Source organism: Chiloscyllium plagiosum, chromosome 12 (assembly GCF_004010195.1).
Source record: "Chiloscyllium plagiosum isolate BGI_BamShark_2017 chromosome 12, ASM401019v2, whole genome shotgun sequence".
Classification (NCBI taxonomy): domain Eukaryota; kingdom Metazoa; phylum Chordata; class Chondrichthyes; order Orectolobiformes; family Hemiscylliidae; genus Chiloscyllium; species Chiloscyllium plagiosum.
This window is the reverse complement of record NC_057721.1, coordinates 69,304,033-69,324,435: the sequence shown is the minus strand read 5'-3', so window position 1 is coordinate 69,324,435 and position 20,403 is coordinate 69,304,033. Positions and strand designations below refer to the sequence as shown.

The following is a 20,403-nucleotide window of genomic DNA, read 5'->3' as shown; positions in this document are numbered from 1 at the left end:
CTATTGTCTATTGTCTATTGTCTAAAGTTTACACAACAGCCTAATTTATGTCAACAGCCATTTTTCACTGCATCAGCCATCTGTTTAAAAAAAAGCACATTTCAGAATTGCAAGGTAGAAACCTCCACAGTACTTCAGGGATCTGACTTGTGGGCATGCCAAAAGAGATATGATTAAGTGGGATGTGAATACAAGTTGAGCATTTAATTTAAAGATGGCAGTCAGACAACAGGGTTGAGAGAGTGCAGTATAATGCAGGATTGAAGCTCTGACTCTATGTTCTGGTGGTTCAGGTAGATGCTCATGACTTTGGTATCTCTCGATGAAAAGCCAAACCTTCTAGTCAACGTCCCAACTCCCCACACGCAATTAATGCCGGCGATGGTCCCTCATGTTTTTGCTGTTTGTGGGATCTTGCTATGTACAATATGGCATCTGAGTTTGGAGCAATAGCCACTGTATTTTAGAGACAAAAACAAAAAGTGCTGGTAAATCTCGGCAGGTCTGGCAGCATTTTTAGCTGCTGTATTTCATTCTATTTGAAATGTCATCAGATGCTTCTGTGAAATATACAACCACCTTCTCTGTTAAAATTCTTTGTTCTAAGGCACTTTGGGGCATTTTAAACACCAGGGCTGCAAAGTAAATCCAACTGTTAACTTCATATGTAGATCTTATAATCGGAAGCGCAATGCAAATTTTTAAATGATAGTTACTTGAACAAACTTAAACATTGATCTATCTTATGAGCATTCAACACTGTTCAACATCTACTCAAGGACTTCATAAGAAAGAATTACAATGAGTTTAGTTCACATCGAAATGTGATCCAACCCAATTTCCCAGAAGCCAGTCAAGAACTTTTCAATAAGAGGGAAATGCTGTGAATGTTGAAAGCTAAAATAGAAACAGTTGGAAATGTTGGAAATACTCAGAGGTCTGGCATAGCAGTGAAAGGAGAAACAGAGTTCATGTTCCGGGCCAATTAACTTTCAACAGAATTCGATGAATAGTTGAGACTTGCAGGTTTTAACCGAGCACAGAGACAAAGAATTTATGAAGAGTGAAAGGCACAAAAGGAGTGGGTTTGGCACGGTGGCTCAGTGGTTAGCACTGCTGCCTCACAGTGCCAGTGTCTCCGGTTCGATTCCAGCATCGGGCGACTGTCTGTGTGAAGTTTGCCCCTACTCCCTGTGTTTGTGTGGCTTTCCTGCAGGTGCTCCAGTTTCCTCCCACAGTCCAAAGATGTGCAGGTTATGTGGAGTGGCCATGCTAAATTGCCCATAGTGTTCAGGAATGTGCAGGCTGGGTGGGTTAGCTATGGGGAATATGGGGTTTGGATGGGATGGTCTTCAGAAGGTCAATGTGGACTTGATGGGCCAAATGGCCTGCTTCCATGCTGTAGGAATTCTATGAAAGTAGAAGTCAAGAGAGATTAAATAACAGAAGGGATGGTGGTGCAAGACTGAAGGTAATGGGACAAAATAATGGAATACAGGATGGGCCGAGAGGAAATTTGAATGGCAAGATCAGAATTATTACAAATAACCTCCATCCAGCACAGTCAGAGCAGTGGTTATGATCTGAATTCAATATGAACTCCAGAGGATTGTAAAGTTTTCCACAATCTTCAGTTGATCTTCATTGAAATAGTGCAGGAGCTAGCTGAAGACAGGGAGTGGAGGTTGGTCAGTAATTAAAATCACAGGAAGCCAGTAGCTGGAAAGAACTCTTTCACTTTTATTAACTGTGTCAGTCTACCTCATCAACAAAGTTTATTTATTTAACATTTCTTATGGTCTTCTTTTGTATCTAATGACACTTTCTCCTTTTGATACGATAACTGCTGTGGTTGTAAAGTAATATGCCATCTCATTGGTTATGAGTGTCATTACTAAATCATATTACTTAACATCGGAACAGATGAAAGCCATTCAGTCCATTGAGCCTGACCCGCTATTCATAAATGACCAGAGCCAATCAAACACTTTGAAAATGAAAGGCAAGAAAGGAAACAGGCAGGATAATAGAAATTATAGCCCAAAACATGTTTTTATTTGCATAGACTCTTGCAGGATACATGGCATTACTGCTTTAAAAGCTGAGTTTGTAGCCTTGAGCAATCCAAGCAGCAACATGCCAGACTAAGAATCTGTACGTAAGTTGCTCTGTAACTTCAATTTATCAATTGATTTGCTTTGTCAATGTGTTTGAGATTTTCAAGTAAATCAATAAAAATAAAACGGTGCAGACACTGCAATTCTGAAATAAAAACAGAAAGTGCTGGAGAAACTCAAGTTTCAGCATCACCGGAGAGCGAGAGAGAGCGAGACAGAGGGGAGGGAGAGAGACAGAGAGAGTGAGAGAGAGAGAAAGGGAGAGGGTGCTAGTGTTCTTATCTGATATAATTCTTCCTTGAAGTATTTTGCTGCTTCTGTTTCTCTCTCCACAGAGTTTTCCTAGCTTTCAGTTTTTGTTTCTAAAGTAGCAAGTTCCACATTTTTTAAGAAAAGAGGTGTGCCCATGTTCCCCTTATTGGATTTATCACTGGCTGTCTCTGCAAACACGGCCTCAGCTGAACAGGAAAGTGGTTGGGAAGGCACGTGGTGAGGATGACTCAAAGAGTCTGCATTGTGGTTCTACCTGCACCACATGGACTGAAGTGACTCAAGAAGACAGCTCACCACCAGCTTCTCAAGGGCAACTAGAAATGAGCAATAAATACTGACCCAGCCAGTGATGCCCAGGTCCTAGGAGTGAGTTTTAAAAATGGCTGTGGAATGGCAATGAGTAGATGGGTGAGGCAGATCACTCTCTAGTTTTAACAAGACCATTGCCTTCAAATTTGTTGGCAGAGGAGCTTAAAATTCAGCCGGTGTTTACATTACATTGGCCAGAATTGATTTGGAGCAGTATTCTGAGCAATATTCAATGAAATGTGAGAAACCTAAGGCATGGCAAGCCAGGCCAAAGTATTTCACGGTAATATTATCTTGCAAGCACTATTATAGATGTCACCCATTTTACACTCAGGGAATAGATTTAGCAATGATTTTGACTCAGTTTGATTTTCCTATCTTCTCTCCCTCAAACATACTTAGATACATATATCAACTCTGCAGGAAGCCTTGTTGAAATGTTCTGCTGTTTTTTCTTGACATTTCTTATTATTTGGAAGCTTTCTACACCATTGATCATTTTGAATTGTTGAACGGGAACATTTGATTACTTTGTAGCCTGTTTTTGCTCAAAGCCTGCTCACCCAGGCCCATCATTAAGATTTTTTTAATGTTCTTCTTCTGTCTGCTCTGAGCTATCGTACGATAATGAAGAGTGCAGCTCATTAGTTTAACCAGATGAATAAAGCAATCAGTCCACGTGGAGATTTGAGGATGAAATTTGAGATTTAGCAATGCACTGATTGAGATTTATATAGACTTGTTTCTCTTTGTAGACTGAAAACAACAAATGCCGGAGATCACAGTGGGGCAGGCAACATCCATGAAGAGGCAGCAAGCTAATATTTCGAATCTAGATGACTCTTCGTCAGAGCTGAAGTGAAGTGTGAAGGGACTTTATGATTGTTCCTGTGATGAGTTCCAACTTTTGAGTAGGCTTCGAGAAAACTTTAACAAGAGGGAAAACCTCTCCACAGATAGAATGGTTACATTTTCTGCTCTTACGGTGGAACAGATAGTTGTCAGTTTAGGCTGTTTTGAAGGCTTGAACATGTTTTTAACTAGAGACTTTGTATGCCACAATATCACATTATATATGTTTGCCAGAGCTCTGAACTCCACTATTGAATTCAGTTCAGTGTCAGCCACCCACACAGTTGTCAAGGAGTACAGTGACAATACTCAATACCCCCTCCATAGCGATCAGTTCGAAGGAGGTGTTGCCTCATATAGCAATGGAGACCCAGTTCCAAATGGCAATCAAGCTAATTGAGCTAAGCAACAATTGGGGTGATACAAAATTGGTTTCAATGTCTCAGAATTGGAAGCCAGTAAAGTAGTCAGAGTTCTGACTCGTGTGGTAAGACTTTTGTGTAACAACATGTTTAATGCCATCAAGCAGCTCGCTGGATTCACAATGTCATCCTACCATCAAGTTATTTTGCCAAAGGGTGGTTTGGGGGCACAACTGCAACCCAATTGCAAAGAGTAGATAGTGTGTTAGAGTAATTTAATGGCAGTTCAATGCTTAATACCAGAGGTTGACTGGAAATCTTTAGGCTTATATTGGCCCCATTTGTGGTATTGGGATCACTGCAGCTGCCCACAGGTTGCCTTTTCCTCCCTGTTACCGGGAAAATGCTGGAATCTGTTCTTAGAAAAGCAGTAGCTGAACATTGAGAAAAATGTAATACAATCAAGCAGAATCAACATGGCTTTGTAAAAGAGAAATAATGTTTTATCTACTTATGAATATACTTTGAGGATTTAACAAGCAGGGTGAATAAGGGAAAATCAGTAGATGTAGTGCATTTGGATTTATAAAGGAGTAAGTTGCCACATGAAAGATTACTACACAAAATAAAAGCTCAAGTTGTTGAAAGTGATATGTTTGCTCAACAAGAGAATGGGCTAACCAACAGGAAATGAAAAGGAAGATGAGTCATTTTCAGCTTGGAAAAAAATAGTAAGTGAAGTCCCAAATGGATCAATTCATGGGCATCAATTATTTACAGTCTATATTAATGATTTGAATGAAGGGACTAAGCCAAAATTACTGGCATTACAAAAATAGATAGGAAAACAACTTGTGAGGTGGCCATAAAAAGTTGAATTTTTGCCATCCTGACATGGGGAAAACATACATGGGTTTGGGGGAACAGAATTCCAAAACTGTTACCTGATTTCTATTCCACAGATGCAGGAAATATGATGAGTCTTGACTTGAAATATATAAAAACTGACATTGTTGTTCTGTGCTGTAGCCTTATCCAATTTTTATTTTACACAAAGTTTGGAAATTTTTAATGAGGTGGCTAGGCTTGTGTAAACCCTGTGAGTCAGGTCAGATCATAGCATTTGTGAATAATGAGAAAACCCTGTTTTGAAGTCTGGAACATTTTGAAAGGTGTGTTTAAAAGTGAATAGTAACTTCACATATGTCTTTGGATGCTGTATGATAGTTGATGTTTATTTTAATACAGTGATTGTGTTGATTAAGTTAGGGAGCAACGTGATAGCATTTCAGATGCACAGGAGCATATTATTAGATTAGATTAGATTAGATTACTTACAGTGTGGAAACAGGCCCTTCGGCCCAACAAGTCCACACCGCCCCGCCGAAGCGCAACCCACCCATACACCTACATCTACCCCTTACCTAACACTACGGGCAATTTAGCATGGCCAATTCACCTGACCTGCACATCTTTGGACTGTGGGAGGAAACCGGAGCACCCGGAGGAAACCCACGCAGACACGGGGAGAACGTGCAAACTCTACACAGTCAGTCGCCTGAGGCGGGAATTGAACCCGGATCTCTGGCGCTGTGAGGCAACAGTGCTAACCACTGTGCCACCATGCCGCCCACTATCTACTGGAAAAAAGTACTTTTCTGTATGACACAAAATTGAGAATCAGATTTTAATAAGTCAGTGAGAAATTGTGCTTTAATCTTTATATTGATTCATAGTTGCAATATCCGTTCAGACTTTAAAGCAGTGGAGCAGATGGTTGTCAGTTTAGGCTGTTTAGAAGGCTTGAACATGTTTTTAACTAGAGACTTTGTATGCCACAACATCACATTATATATGTTTGCCAGAGCTCCGAACTCCACTATTCAATTCAGTTCAGTAGCAGCCACCCACACAGTTGTCAAGGAGTACAGTGAGTTTTGTTTCATTTGGCAGATTTATGAGTAGTTAAATGATTACATTTTTTGAAGAGTTTCTTTTAGTTTTTAATTTAAAAGAAGCAGTTTTTTTCCAAGTACAGTTTGATTGGTGATATCTTTAACAGAATTTGAATTCAATAAAAATCTAAAATTAAGAGTCTGATGATGGCCATTTTCAATTGTCAGAAACACCCAAACAGTTCACTAATGTTATTTCGCAAATGCGTCCTCCACCCTGAACCCAGTCTGGTCTACATGTGACTGTTGATCCATAGCACTGTGGTTAACGCTTAACTACCCTCTGGGTAATTTGGAATGGATGATTATTGGCAATAAATGCTGGCCTAGCCAGTAATGATCACATCTCCTGAATGAATTTAAACAAGAAGTTAGCTTGTAGATTCAGCAAGTAATTAGGAAGGCAAATGGAATGTTGGTCTTTATTGAAGGAGGGATAGGATATAAAAGTAGATATGTCTTCTCACAACTGTACAGGACATTGTTGCAATGACACCTGAAATAATGTAAGCGGTTCTGGTCTCCATAGTTCATTAAATATTTGCTTTGGAAACAGTTCAGTTCAATTCATCAGTAAAGAGATGGAAGGTGTCATCAACAGTGCTCTCAAAGCACTTGCTTAGCAATAACCTGATGCCCGGTTTGGTTTCCTCCAGGGACACCCAGCTCCTGATCTCATTACAGTCTTGGTTCTGACATTGATAAAAAAGTTGAATTCCAGAGGTGAGGTGAGAGTGATAACCCTTGACATCAAGGCTGCATTTGACTGAATGTGACATCACAGAATCCTAGCAAAACTGGAATCAGTGGGTATCAGGGGAAAACTCTCCATTGGTTAGAGTCATACCAGACACAAAGGAAGATGGTCATGGTTGTTGGAGGTCAGTCATCTCAGCTCCAGGACATCTCTGCAGGAGTTCCTCAGGGTAGTGTCCTGGCCCAACAATCTTCAGCTGCTTCATCAATGACGTTCCCTCCATCATAAGGTCAGTCGTTCACTGATGATTGCACAATGTTCAGCACCATTCGCAACTATTCCAACACTGAAGCAGTCTGTGTCTAAATGCAACAAAATCTGGATAATGTCCATACTTGGGCTGACAGGTCGCAAGTAACATTCACACCACACAAATGCCAGACTATGAGCATCACCAAAAAGAGACAATCTAACCACAACACCTTCACATTCAATGATGTTACCATCATTGAATTCTCCACTATTAACATCCTGGGAGTTATCACTGAACAGAAACTCAACTGGACTCACCACATAAATGCAGTGGCTACAAGAGCTGGTCAGAGTTTAGGAATACTGGGGCGAGTAACTCCTCTCCTGACTCCTCAAAGCCTGTCCACCATCTACAAGGCGCAAGTCAGGAGTGTGATGGAATAGTCCCCACTTGCCTGGATGGGTGCAGCTCCAACAACACTAAATAAGCTTGACACCATTCAGGACAAAGCAGCCCGCTTGATTGGCACCACATTCACAAGCATCCACACCATTGATGCTTAGTAGCTGCAGCAATGCTTACTATTTACAAGATGCACTGCAGAAGCTCACCAAAGATCCTCAGATAGCACCTTCTAAACTCACGACCATTTCCATCTAGAAGGACAAGGGTCGCAGACATATAGGAACACCACCACATTCAAGTTCCCTTCCAAGCCACTCACCATCCTGACTTGGAAATACATTGCCATCCTTTCACTGTCACTGGGTCAAAATCCTGGAATTCCTTCCGAATGGAATTGTGGGTCAACACAGATCAGGTGAATTGCAGTGGTTCAAGAAAGCAATTCACCACCTTCTCAAGGGCAACTAGGGACAGGCAGTAAATGCTGGCCAGCCAGCAATGTCCACATCCGATAGAAATGAATAAGTAAAAAAAACAAAGTTTATAGGATTGGTGCCAGTGATGAAATGGTGTTGCATGGTAGATGCTTGAGCAGATTGTGTTTGTGCTTGTTGGTGGTTTCAAAGAATAGGAGATATTCTTAGAGCAAGGTCAGAAAGATTTTTGACTGCAAGGGAGTCAAAGGTATAGGGACTAGCAGGAAAGTGGAGTTGAAGCCACAAACTGTGCAGGCATGATTTTAATGAATGTCTAAGCAGGTTTCAGGGGATATAAGATGTACTCCTGCTGTTGTGTTCTTATGAAGAAACTGTTTAGAGGGGAGAAATTATTGCCGCCCTTGTGAAATTTTCAATGGTAGTACGGTACTATTTCAGTGATTACCAACAAACAACATGAGGCAGTTGTGTTACTGTGGCATCATTTATATTGTAACATACGGTACCACTGTGTCTCTTCACCAGTTTTCTGAAAGGAACTCAGTCCTTCATGATTATTCACTGAACCATAGCAAATGCCTGATTCTTCTTTTCACTGTGAGAAGGGCAAGGACACAGCCCCCTCGAATCTACCTCAGCTGAAAGGATTGAATCTCCTGCTGTCAAAGTTACTTTAATCCAGACACTCACCTTCTAAGCTAAGCGGATCACTTTGTCACTTGTATGCAATTACTAAAGAATATTTTGCTTCCCCAGGGATCTTCTCCCTTCCTGGGATAATGGTAACAAAGCCGTCAACCCCCAAACCATCTCCCTGCACCTTGCACTCCCCCCCCCCCATCACCACACCTCTCCAAAAGAAATCTACTAAATATCTACCTTCTTCAAAAATGGCACTGGTCAAACTTTGAAGCAAGCATCTAAGGCGCTTCATTGTCAACTCCTGGGATGGTTTCACGTCAAGTGGATATGAAAGATCCCGTGGACCATTTTGAAGAACTACTCTGTCTGAACACCACCCCAGCATTCTGGCCACTAATTATCCCTCATCCGACATCACAAAAAACAGATTACCTGGTCACTGTGTTGTTTTTGAAAATGGGACCTTGCAGTGTGTAACTTGCTTGCTGAATGCCCTATATTACATCAGCCACAGTACTGCAAGAGTGCTTCATTGTCTGTAGAACACTTTGGGATAACTGGAGTTGGGACGTCATGTTGACATTGTAAATGGGGTATGTGTCCTGTTCTGGTTGCCCTGTTATTGGAAGGAAATTATTAAGCCAGAGAGGGTTCAGCTACTAAGATGTACCAGGATGTTGCCTGGAATGGAGGGTTTAAGTTATAAGGAGAGGCTGGGTGGGCTGGGACACTTTTTATTGGAGTGCAAGGGCTAAGGAATGACCTTGTAGAGGTTTGTAAAATTGTGAGGGGTATAGGTAAGATGAACAGTAGGTGTCTTTTCCCCAGGGTGGGGAATTTCAAGACTAGGAGGCATATTTTTAAAGGTGAGAAGAGAAAGATTTAAAGAAGAAATGAGGGGCAATTTGTTTACACAGCGAGTGGTTCGTGTGTGGAATGAACTTCCAGAGGAAGTGGCGGATGTGGGTACCATTACAACATTTAACAGACATTTGGATAAGTTCATGAGTAGGAAAGGCTTTGTGGGATATGGACTAAGTGTAGGCAGGTGGGAATAGATTAGTTTGGGATTATGGCTGGGCTGGACTAGTCGAACTGAAGGGTCTGTTTTCATGCTGAATGAATCTATGAAGGCATGACAAGCATTATAATTAAAGCAAGTCTTTATCTTCTTTCATTTGTGTCATCACTCAGTGTGAGGCTTTGACATTGCAGTGGAAAATACATGAATCTAATAACCATCAGCAACTTAGCCGAACCTGCAGCATGTGAAAGGTTAAAAGTGTTTGGTACAGGAGAGGAAACAATGCAATAAGGAATGGGCATGTTCCACAAGCTATAGTAGACTGAGCAATCTTCTCTTGAAAAGTAAATAACATTTGGAGAAAAATATTTCCCAGGCTTCTGAAATGGATAAATCATGTGTGGAGTTTCTCACAAAGCAATGGATTAATAATAACCTGATTCCTTTGCATTTAAGGATGACAGTCATAAGGAATTAGATTTTTCTGCAGTAAAATGAGTTTGATTAAATTAAATGCGCCTGGAGAGGGGAACGCTCCCTGGGATCAGCAGAGCAATCACCGCATGTCATTCCTGATGGCACGAGCTCTCTGAATGCTTTGAAGTAACGCTGACTCGCTGTTTAGTCCTTGTTGCTGATGACAGGCTGTCTGTATTAATAAAAAAAGGTTCTTCTTTCAGGAAGCAATGTAGTAAATATACACATGGAAACGTTTACTTTACATCATTATTTTGAGTTGGCTGTTTGCCATAGTTCATGAACAAACATCTCTGATTCTGTTCAATATATTATACGTGCACATATACACACAGATACTCATAGATTTCAAGCATGAATATATACTTACACACTCACAGACACATACACACACATATAGTTACAGACTCACAAAGAAACAGAAAAACACCCACATACATTCACAAATGTAACACGTACTTGCATATATGGTAATATGCGCAAAGCACTCAAACATTGAGACACAAACACATATGAACACAAGTGCAGTTACATACATACATACACAAATTCACATAGACTTGCACATACATACTAATACACTCTCACACACAGGGCAGTATGGTGGCTCAGTGGGTAGCATTGTTGCTTCACAGCACCAGGGATCTGGGTTTGATTCTACCCTTGGACAAATGTCTCTGTGGAGTTTGTATATTCTCCCCCAGGCTGTGTGGATTTCTTCTGGCTGCTCTGGTTCCCTCCCACAGCCCAAAGGTGTGCAGTTAGGTGGATTGGCTATGCTAAATTGCCCATAGTACCCAAAGATATGCAGGTTAGGTGGGTTAGCCATGGGAAATGTAGGGTTACGGCGATAGGATGGGTCTGGGTGGGATGCTGTTTGGAGGGTCAGTGTTGACTTGATGGGCTGAATGGCCTGTTTCCACACTGTAGAGATTCTACAATTCTACTTAGAATCAAGGTGCATACGAAGAAGCTTACACATAGTATTTAAAATTAGTTGTAAAATACTAATAGACATCTAGCCAATGTGGCTGTCCAACTCGGTAATTTGCTTTTACTAACGACTTACTGAGCAGCCCAGGCAGTGGCCCAGCTAAAGTTGACCTGCCTGCCCATCTTCTTCATGAAATAGCCTTAAAATAAATAATTTCAAGCATTGTCTCTTCACATTTGTCTGTTTTGTCTGTCAGTTTGGTTTTATTTATTCAGTTGTTTGTGTAGTGTTACACAGCTTGAAAGTTGCAGTATCTGGAATAAAACAGGAATTAAAGAAAAATTGGCAGCTTTGTGAAGGATGTTTGGAATAAAAAGGGTACTTTGAGCCCAATTTTTAATGACTGGATGACATCAAGGCATCTATTAATAGTATTCGTATCCACAATTAGGGCAAGAAAATAAATCAACCCTGGCTCCCATTCTCTACTCATTGGTGATTCCTGTTAATATCCTGGAAATAGAGACAAACATTTGAATGGTTGGATAGTAACAAGATTAGGCCAGGCTAAACTGCTTCCCAAGGTATACAACCCTTCCTGAGCATTCATTGTAGACTTGAAGTTGAAAACGTATGGTACTGAGGATGCATTAGTAACTATATTGAGGAATGAGTCAGTATAGAATGGGAGAATTAGCAATTGAGTTTTGTTCACTCATAATCCTATGGAATTCATTACCATAGAAAGTGGCTGAAGTCAAACCATTATGTGCTTCCAAGAAGGAGGTAGATATAGCTATGGCTATAGATAAGGCTAAAGGAGTCAAGAGATTTGGTGGACAGTGGATGGGATATTGAGCTCAGTGATCAACCATGATCATATTTAATGGAGGAGCTGGCTATAGGGGTCAAATAGTCTGTTCCTGCTCCTAACCTCTGTGTTTCTACCGATGTTGCTGTCTGGAACGCATCCATGAACCATTTAATGTAGGTTCACCTGCAATGCTATTAGGGAGGGGTTAGGGATTTTGACTCAGTGACACCGACAGAATTCCCAGTTTTCAATTTGATTCCTGGGGAACAACAATTCTGATGGATCAATAGTGTATCGGTAACATGTAGCTAACCTTCTGCAAAGACCCTTTGTTTGTGATCGGCAGGTTTGGAAAGGCTGGTTAGCTCAGTTGTTGAGACGGCTAGAGTGAGATGCAGATTAATGCCTGCAGTATGGGTTCAATGCCTTTGCAGTCTGAGGGTGATATCGTTGAAATAGCCATAACTAGCAACCCCAACTAAGAGGGAAAGCATATTTATGAGGGAAAAATCAGGCTTCTATAACCCAGTACATATTTAACCACAATCACTTCAACTGCATGACAGAAATGAAACATACTAACAGCTCCCTCTGTATATCCAGGTTGGAACGTGCATTTTTCTTGCTCTCTCATCATTTAAACTACTGTCTCTGAACAAACTGACTGACTGTTTCCATTAGTCCCTTCTCTGATTTCCAGTGGCTTTGTCTGCCAGGCATATCTTTTATATAAAACAAATGTGGCGTATTCTGTGTCAGGTTGACTTGACCTTTTAGAGATTTAATCAGCCAAATCTTGCATATATTCCTCAGGATTATGGAGTTGCATAACGCTTAATTATTCAATCTGCACTAAAACTCAAAACTAGAATCAAAAGATTTCAAAGGTCACCTCCTTGCTTGCTTGAGACTGTGAAATGTAAATAAACTATTTCTCAGGCTTAGAAATAATTTGCTTTTGATATTAAGTCCCAGCTGTCTAATAGAACTAGTTAGTAATGATAGAGAGTAAGAAAAAACTGGTTTAGCGTGTCAGTTTTGATTTTATTTATTAGATTGTCTGGGCAGTGCGTTACATTATTTGGTAGTACAAGACTCAGGACTGAGTTCCAGTGGGTCATTTTGCTGTCAGGGTAAAATATGACCTAAACAGTAGAGCCTGACAGCAACGTATCTGTTCATCTCAGTCTGTATTTCAAGTCAAATTTTCACCTGCCTCTACTTAAAGACATTTAATGCAATCTCATTAAATATGAGGTGTGTGTGGGAAAAGAGCCCTACAAACTGTGGAATCCAGGATTATCCTTTCGTTTTAAAGTACTATTTAATTGCTTGGAGCGTTTAAAGAACTAATTGTTCCCACTTTCTAACTCCTCATTTCATGTATCTATATTTGTTTTCAACTGCTAGACCACAGGTCTGTTGAAATCAATTTTACAACACGTCAGCAGGCCTGTGATTACTCAGTTAACAATCCTATGCCACAACTAATCGGCTATGGTGTCCATTTCTAAATGAAAAGCAAAAAAAATTAAAAGCTTCTCCACAGCAAGCCAGCATCTGTAGACACAGCAAACAGTTTGAAGTTTTGAGCATGGAGATACAAATTGCTTCCTTGGGCACTGGTAATAAATCTTGATGTCAGCAGATTATTTGGCCATAGAAAATGTCATGGTGGCTCAGTGGTTATCACTGCTGTCACACAGCACCAGGGACCCAGATTCGATTTAACAAATGTGACTCCATTAAGACCCAGGATCTAAACATATAAGTTTAACTGTGGATCCACCATTAATGTGAACCTTGGCAGTTGTGAACTGAAGTCACTGATCATGTGCCAGGGATGACATTTAAGGCTTTTTTTGTCTCTACATCTCATGTAGGTGCTGACCATTTTATCTCAGTACTAAGGGAGACAGCTAATATGCCAACCGTTACTGAAATAAAGCATGCTTGTATTCCTCAAATTGTACCTCTAAACTGTTAGTGGGTGTACTAATTGGCTTCTGTGTTTACTACATGTTGTTGATCAGCATAGACCACTTGAGCCAAAAGGCATTTTTCAGTACTGTAGGCTACTAGATTACTATTACAACAGTAAAGCACATGTCAAACATACTTCATTGTCTGTACATGATGGTGGCAAAGTAGGACACTTCAGACAGAGCTCGTCCATTTCCTTTTCTCTTGTTCTCTCTTTTCTCTTTGCTTTTGTGTTTCTTTTCCTTCTCCCAGACTGGTGTGGTGGTCTCCCAGTCTGGCGTGGTGGTCTCCCAGCCTGGCTTGGTGGTCTCTCAGCCTGGCTTGGTGGGCTCCCAGTTTGGCCTGATGGTCTCCCGCTCCTCGGATGCTGCCTGACCTGCTGTGCTTTTCCAGCACTGCACTCTCGACTTAAGATTCTGTACCTAGGTAGTTGTATCTAAGATGGAACCTTGTATGTTGACGTGTTATACTTTTCACTGTACTCCTGTACTTTTATACTTGAATGTAAATGAAAATAAAAAATGAAAATAAAAAACATGGAAATCGAGAAAAAGAGATCAAAGTGCTTTGGGATGTCTTTAGGTTGTTAAAGATATTTGAGCTATCATGAATTTCATTTTATTCTAGTTAACAGACAAGCTAGGAACAAATTTTAAGAGTTACTTGATACTTAGAGTCACTGAAAGTTGCTAAGTTCAAATCAGTTGGTTGCTTCACAATTTTTGAGGAGAAAGTGAGGTCTGCAGATGCTGGAGATCAGAGCTGAAAATGTGTTGCTGGAAAAGCGCAGCAGGTCAGGCAGCATCCAGGGAACAGGAGAATCGACGTTTCGGGCATAAGCCCTTCTTCAGGAAGGGCTTTCCTGAAGAAGGGCTTATGCCCGAAAAGTCGATTCTCCTGTTCCCTGGATGCTGCCTGACCTGCTGCGCTTTTCCAGCAACACATTTTCAGCTGCTTCACAATTTGCTTGGAATTCTAGTGATATGAGAAAATTTTAGAAAAAGGCACAAAGACCTGAATTCTCAGCCAGAATTTTGACTTTCGCTTATCGACCATGCTTCCAGCTGTTTTGTTGCGTACACTTGCAGATATACCCTTGATGGACTTTGTTCATTTTAATTCATGCACGTGATTTATGAGAAAAGAGAGACCTGTTCTTTACCTGCATTGATTCCTGTGTTGGGAACATTCTGGGAGTTCATGAGGCTCCTACAGAATGCTCCAATGCTACCAATACTGCAACAATATTTTAAGACATTGTGAATTGGAATTGGTAGAATATAATGTGACAGAGGCTCGAATTGTTTGCAATAAATCTTGTTATTTTTGTGATATCCATATTATTGGTATATGCTCAGAATTTTGGTTTTAATATTGTTCTTCTTTCCCAATCCCCTCATTAGATACAATTTTAAACATAATTTAAATACAATTAATACAAGTTTTAATACAATTTTAACAATTGGTTTGGTTTCTAAAAAGCAAATTCCTTCATCAACTAATCACAAGCGTTGTATAAATCCAAATTTGGTTAAGTATTAGAACCAAGTAAATTGCGAACATATAAGAAACTGAATGACTGAGGTCAATGCTGCAGATGTTACATCAACCTTCTTGAGACTGGCCCTGATACGTCCTTGGCCATGCACTCAGATTCTTCAGATACCAGTTTGGGGGGAGTATTCACAGAGATCTTTAATGTCTCCTTACTCTGGTCTGAAGTCCCCACCTGCTTCAAGGAGACCACCATCATCTCAGTGCCAAAGAAAAATCATGCAGCGTGCCTCAATGATTACTGCCTAAAGTCTCTGAACTCCATAATTGTGAAGTGCTTTGAGAGGTTAGTCATACCTCACATCAACTCCAGCCTCCCAAATTGCTTTGATCCTTTGCAATTCACTCATTGGTGCTCCAGGGCCATGGCAAACACCATCTCCCTGGCCCTCCTGCCTGAAACACCTGGATAACAAGGATACCTATACCAGGCTCCTACTTATTGAGGAGAAAGTGAGGTCTGCAGATGCTGGAGATCAGAGCTGAAAATGTGTTGCTGGAAAAGCGCAGCAGGTCAGGCAGCATCCAGGGAACAGGAGAATCGACGTTTCGGGCATAAGCCCTTCTTCAGGAAGAAAGGCTTATGCCCGAAACGTCGATTCTCCTGTTCCCTGGATGCTGCCTGACCTGCTGCGCTTTTCCAGCAACACATTTTCAGCTCCTACTTATTGACTACAGCTACAAGTTCAACACCACAATTCCAAACAAATTCATCTCTAAACTCCAAGACCTAGGTCTCAGCTCCCCCTTGTGACTAGATTTTTGACTTCCTGACCCATAGTCCACAATCATTAAGGATAAACAACAGCAGCTCCTTCACCATAATCCTCAACATCAGTGCCCCACAAGGCTGCATACTCAGCCTCCGCTATGCTCCGTATACACTCGTGACTGTGTGGCCAAATTCTGCCACAACTCCATTTACATGTTTGCTGATGACACCACTGTTGTAGGGCAGGTCTCAAACAATGATAAGACAGAATACAGGAAAGAGATTGAGTGCTTTGTGGCCTTATGTAAAGACAACAATCCTTCCATAAATGTCAGCAAAATGAAATTAAGGTCATTGACCTTAAGAAGTGGAGTGCAGGGCACAGCCCTGTCTGTGTCAATGGTGCTGAAGACAAAATGGTCAAGAGCGTCAAGTTCCTCGGAGTGATGATCACCAACAATCTGTCCTCGTCCACCCTCCTCCTCGCAAGGATGTGTAGGTTAGGAGGATTAGCCATGGGAAATGCAGGATTACAGAAATAGGGTGGTGGAGGGATGAGACTGAGTGGGATGCTCTTCAGAGAGCCAGTGTAGACTTGTTGGACTGAATGGCCTGTTTCCACACTGTAGGGATTCTATAAAATATAGCCTTAAAATGCAAACAAGGAAGAACATTGCTTTGTACAAGTTGTAACCAAACAAAGCCTGGCTAGAAAGACTTAACTAAGAAAGAAACCCATTGACATACAGTAAAGATGTTAAAATATCAACTCAGTATTTTATCAAATTTTCTTTTTCAGGCACTCTGACATAAGGCTAAATAGAGTTTGTCTATGCCTGTAATGCTGAATGGCATACAGCATAATGATTCATAATGAGTTTGTCTGGAAATGAGCTAATTGTGACTTTAATTATTTTGTTTATCAGGATCTAGATTCCACATCACGCCTATAGGAGCCTTGTATATATTAGACGTACAGAACGAGGATGGCTTGTACAATTATCGCTGCATCACACGGCACAGATACACTGGTGAAACGAGACAGAGCAACAGCGCCCGGCTGTTTGTGTCAGGTAGGTCTCACTGCCATGTTCCTGTGTGGATCCATGCACTAAGTGACCTCATTCTGTTGTGTTATGTAGTAAAAATGAACAAATTAAAATTATACAGGAGAGAGTGTAAAAAGGAAAGCTTTGCTTAGATAATTGCAGAAATCAAGAAACTAGAGCAGGAGCTCATCAAGCCTGCTCAACCCTTTAGTGCATAGAACATCGAACCTAGAATAACTGTTAAACACCAGCAACTTACACTTATATTGTTCCAATCCCTATGGAGACTGATATTTTGTAAAAGATAGATGAAGTTCCCAGCAATTGATGAAAGATTTCACTTTAAAAAATGTTTACTTTGATAAAGAAATTAAAATAAACGTTGATCAAACATTAATCAATGGGCAACTTATAAGAAAAGGTGTGCTTTTACATTAACTATGTAATACAACTGAAATTTGTTTTACAAAACCCCCTTCACTGTGTGCCATTATTTGACAAATATGTAGCTTTTCAGGAATAGACTCACCTTCACTTCCAGTTCTCTAATGGAGATTCACTTCTCCAGGTCAAAGTGTCTTTTAACAATTGTTCGACTCAGCCCAAATTTTTCTGGGTACAATTATCACCAGCAAGACAAGCCTCGACAACTCTTTAAATCTTCAACCTTGAAGAAGTTTTCCTCCTCTCTCTACAAGGTACTCTTTGCTACCTTCCCCCACCCTCCTCCCTGACCTATCACCTTCACCCCCTACCCCCACTCACCTATTGTACTCTATGCTACTTTCTCCCTACCCCCATCCTCCTCTCATTTATCTCTCCACCCTTCAGGCACTCTGCCTGTATTCCTGATTAAGGGCCTTTGCCCGAAACGTCAATTTTCCTGCTCCTCGGATGCTGCCTGAACTGCTCAATGTGTGACTTAGAAATTTTAGACATTTTGTTATTTAGGGATACAGAGTGGCCATTTTGCCTATCCATATACAATTGAGGTGAATGGTTTTCTTGAGAGATGTACCCCAGTCTCATTCCAGGACCACTCTACTCCAGAATCTTCAAGAGCCCCATCTGCCCTGTACCCTTCCTTTGAACAGTCTTTATATTAGATTACTTACAGTGTGGAAACAGGCCCTTCGGCCCAACAAGTCCACACCGACCCATCGAAGCGCAACCCACCCACACCCATTCACCTACATTTACCCCTTTGCCTAACAATACAGGCAATTTAGCATGGCCAATCCACCTAACCTGCACATCTTTGGATTGTGGGAGGAAACCGGAGCCCCCGGAGGAAACCCACGCAGACACGGGGAGAATGTGCAAACTCCACACAGACAGTTACCTGAGGCAGGAATTGAACCCGGATCTCTGGCGCTGTGAGGCAGCAGTGCTGACCACTGTGCCACTGTGCCGCCCACAGAAACTGAACTCTTAAAAGCTTCTCCTTCAGTTGTTAACATAAAGTGATTTCACCCAGTTTCCCGCAGCAGTAACTTCTTCAGCTTGGCATCTCAAACAGCAGCTGTCCTTTTCTGCATAATAACTAAGTTGGTGGTAAAACTGTCACCGTACCTCAACCAATTCATGTTCGGGTTTTCTTTGCCTGCAACCAGATCAGATGGGCACGTCTCTGATCTAGGATGTTTACTTGGAATTCTCTGTTTTACTTTGGGTTAAAGGTACATTTCAAAACATAATTATTTTGTAATGTCCTGCGGTCTTAACAATATAGCAGTCTTAATGTGGAAAAAGAAAATCCAGAGTCAATTTTCAGAGCAATGATCAGGAAATATTAGGCACCTACACTCAAAAGGAATTACTATAAATAGTGAATAACAGCTTTATCAAAGGTATGGGCTTAAAGTGGGTCTTAAAGAAGGCAGAACAGTTCTGACAGGTAATTGGGGAATATGATTTGTTGAGTTTAGCAGACCAGATTGCATGATGGGGATCAGAGTGAAGGTTGAACTCAGTAGCTGTTAATTTAGAGGTGGCAGCATCAAATTAGCAACCAGTGATGCTTTGGAGGATTTTAACATCTCTGGCTGGGATGACACTAGTAGCCAGGATTTCCAGTCTCATTGTTGGAAACTTTGAGTACTGGATTGGCTTCAGCTATGAAACCTTCCTTGGTTGAATTGCTGCCAACATTCACTGTCGAGCCAAGCACACTGGATGATGGCTGCTGGAAGGGCAGTAGGTTGGGCATCTCCCCAACAAATGCAGCTGGAACCAACACCTGCTGGAGATGGAGGGGATGTTGAAGTATAACTACCTGCAATGTGAGTATTGACCGCAGGAAAGTCTCTCGCTTTGCTGAGTGGTAATTTGAAGCTTCTCTTTCGTTGCTGTTGCACAACCACAAAGTGTGATCTCGGTTGTAAAACACATCTGCAAATCTCTCCACAGATCCTGCTAACTCAGCTCCGACAATCCTGGATGGATTTGACCACCGGCTGGCCATGGCTGACCAGCGGGTGGAATTGCCTTGCAAAGCCTCTGGGCATCCTGCGCCGAAATACCGCTGGGTGAAGGACAATGCCCCCTTGGCAAGGGACAACAGGTTCAGACAAACTGTCACTGGGTTACTCATTGTGAAGGCAGTGCCAACAGACTCAGGAAGGTACACTTGCGAGGTGTGGAACAACTTTGGGAATGCAGAGGTTATTGGCCACCTGAATGTAAAACGTAAGTAAATGAACACAGCTGGTTCACACACTCAGTTGAAGAGATTTTTATTCACTTTGCGTTCAAACCTGGTCTCCCTGCCACGGGAAAGATGTTGTTAAACCCTGAAGGATTGCAGCCGTTGGAGGGTTTTGGCTATAGGGAGAGGCTGAATAGGCTGTGCTTTCTCCCCAATGGCATCAGAAGCTGAAGGATAACCTTATAGAGGCTTTCAAAATCAATGGGGCATGGTTAGGGTGAATACCGAGATCTTTTTTCCAGGGTAGGGGAATCCAAAACTACAGGGTTTAGGTTTAAGGTGAGAGGGGGAAGATTTAAAAGGGACCTCAGGGGAAATGTTTTCAAGCAGATGGCGGTACGTGTTTGGAATGAGCTGCCAGAGGAAGTAATGGAGACTGGTACAATTACAACATTCAAACAACATTTGAATGGGCATATGAATAGAAAAGGTTGAGAAGGTTATGGGCCAAATGGGACTAAATTAATTTAGGATGTCTGGTTGGCATGGACAAGTTGGACTGAAGAGTCTGTTTCTGTGCTATAGATCTCTGTGTAGCTATACAGTTAACTGGATCAGACTAATCTTAGGCCCGTTGCTATATTCCACACATTCCCAATCCTTTTGTGTTTTGTTGAGCTTCATTGCAGGCAGACCATGATCCACAGGAGGCCACTCATCCCAGCATGCTTGTGCTATCTCTTTCTAGGAGATGTCTACTTAGCCCCACACTTCCCCTCAGCTCCACAAATGTCTCCTTTTCCGATTGAATCTGCTTCCATCAGCTTTCAGGCAGTGCCCCCCACATCTTGGCATCTTGCTGATGAAGGCCTGAAGAAGGGCTCTTGCCCGAAACATCGATTCTCCT

General features: G+C 41.5%; 1 protein-coding gene across 2 annotated transcripts in view; it reads left to right on the top strand.

Moving 5' to 3' along the window:
* Positions 1-20,403, top strand: part of LOC122555394 (Down syndrome cell adhesion molecule homolog) — a 662,754-nt gene that overhangs the window by 358,763 nt on the left and 283,588 nt on the right. For both annotated transcript variants that reach the window (XM_043701363.1, XM_043701364.1), the window contains exons 4-5: positions 16,727-16,873; positions 19,259-19,537. In XM_043701363.1, coding sequence (XP_043557298.1) covers positions 16,727-16,873; positions 19,259-19,537 — 426 coding nt within the window. The remainder of the gene's footprint in view (positions 1-16,726; positions 16,874-19,258; positions 19,538-20,403) is intronic.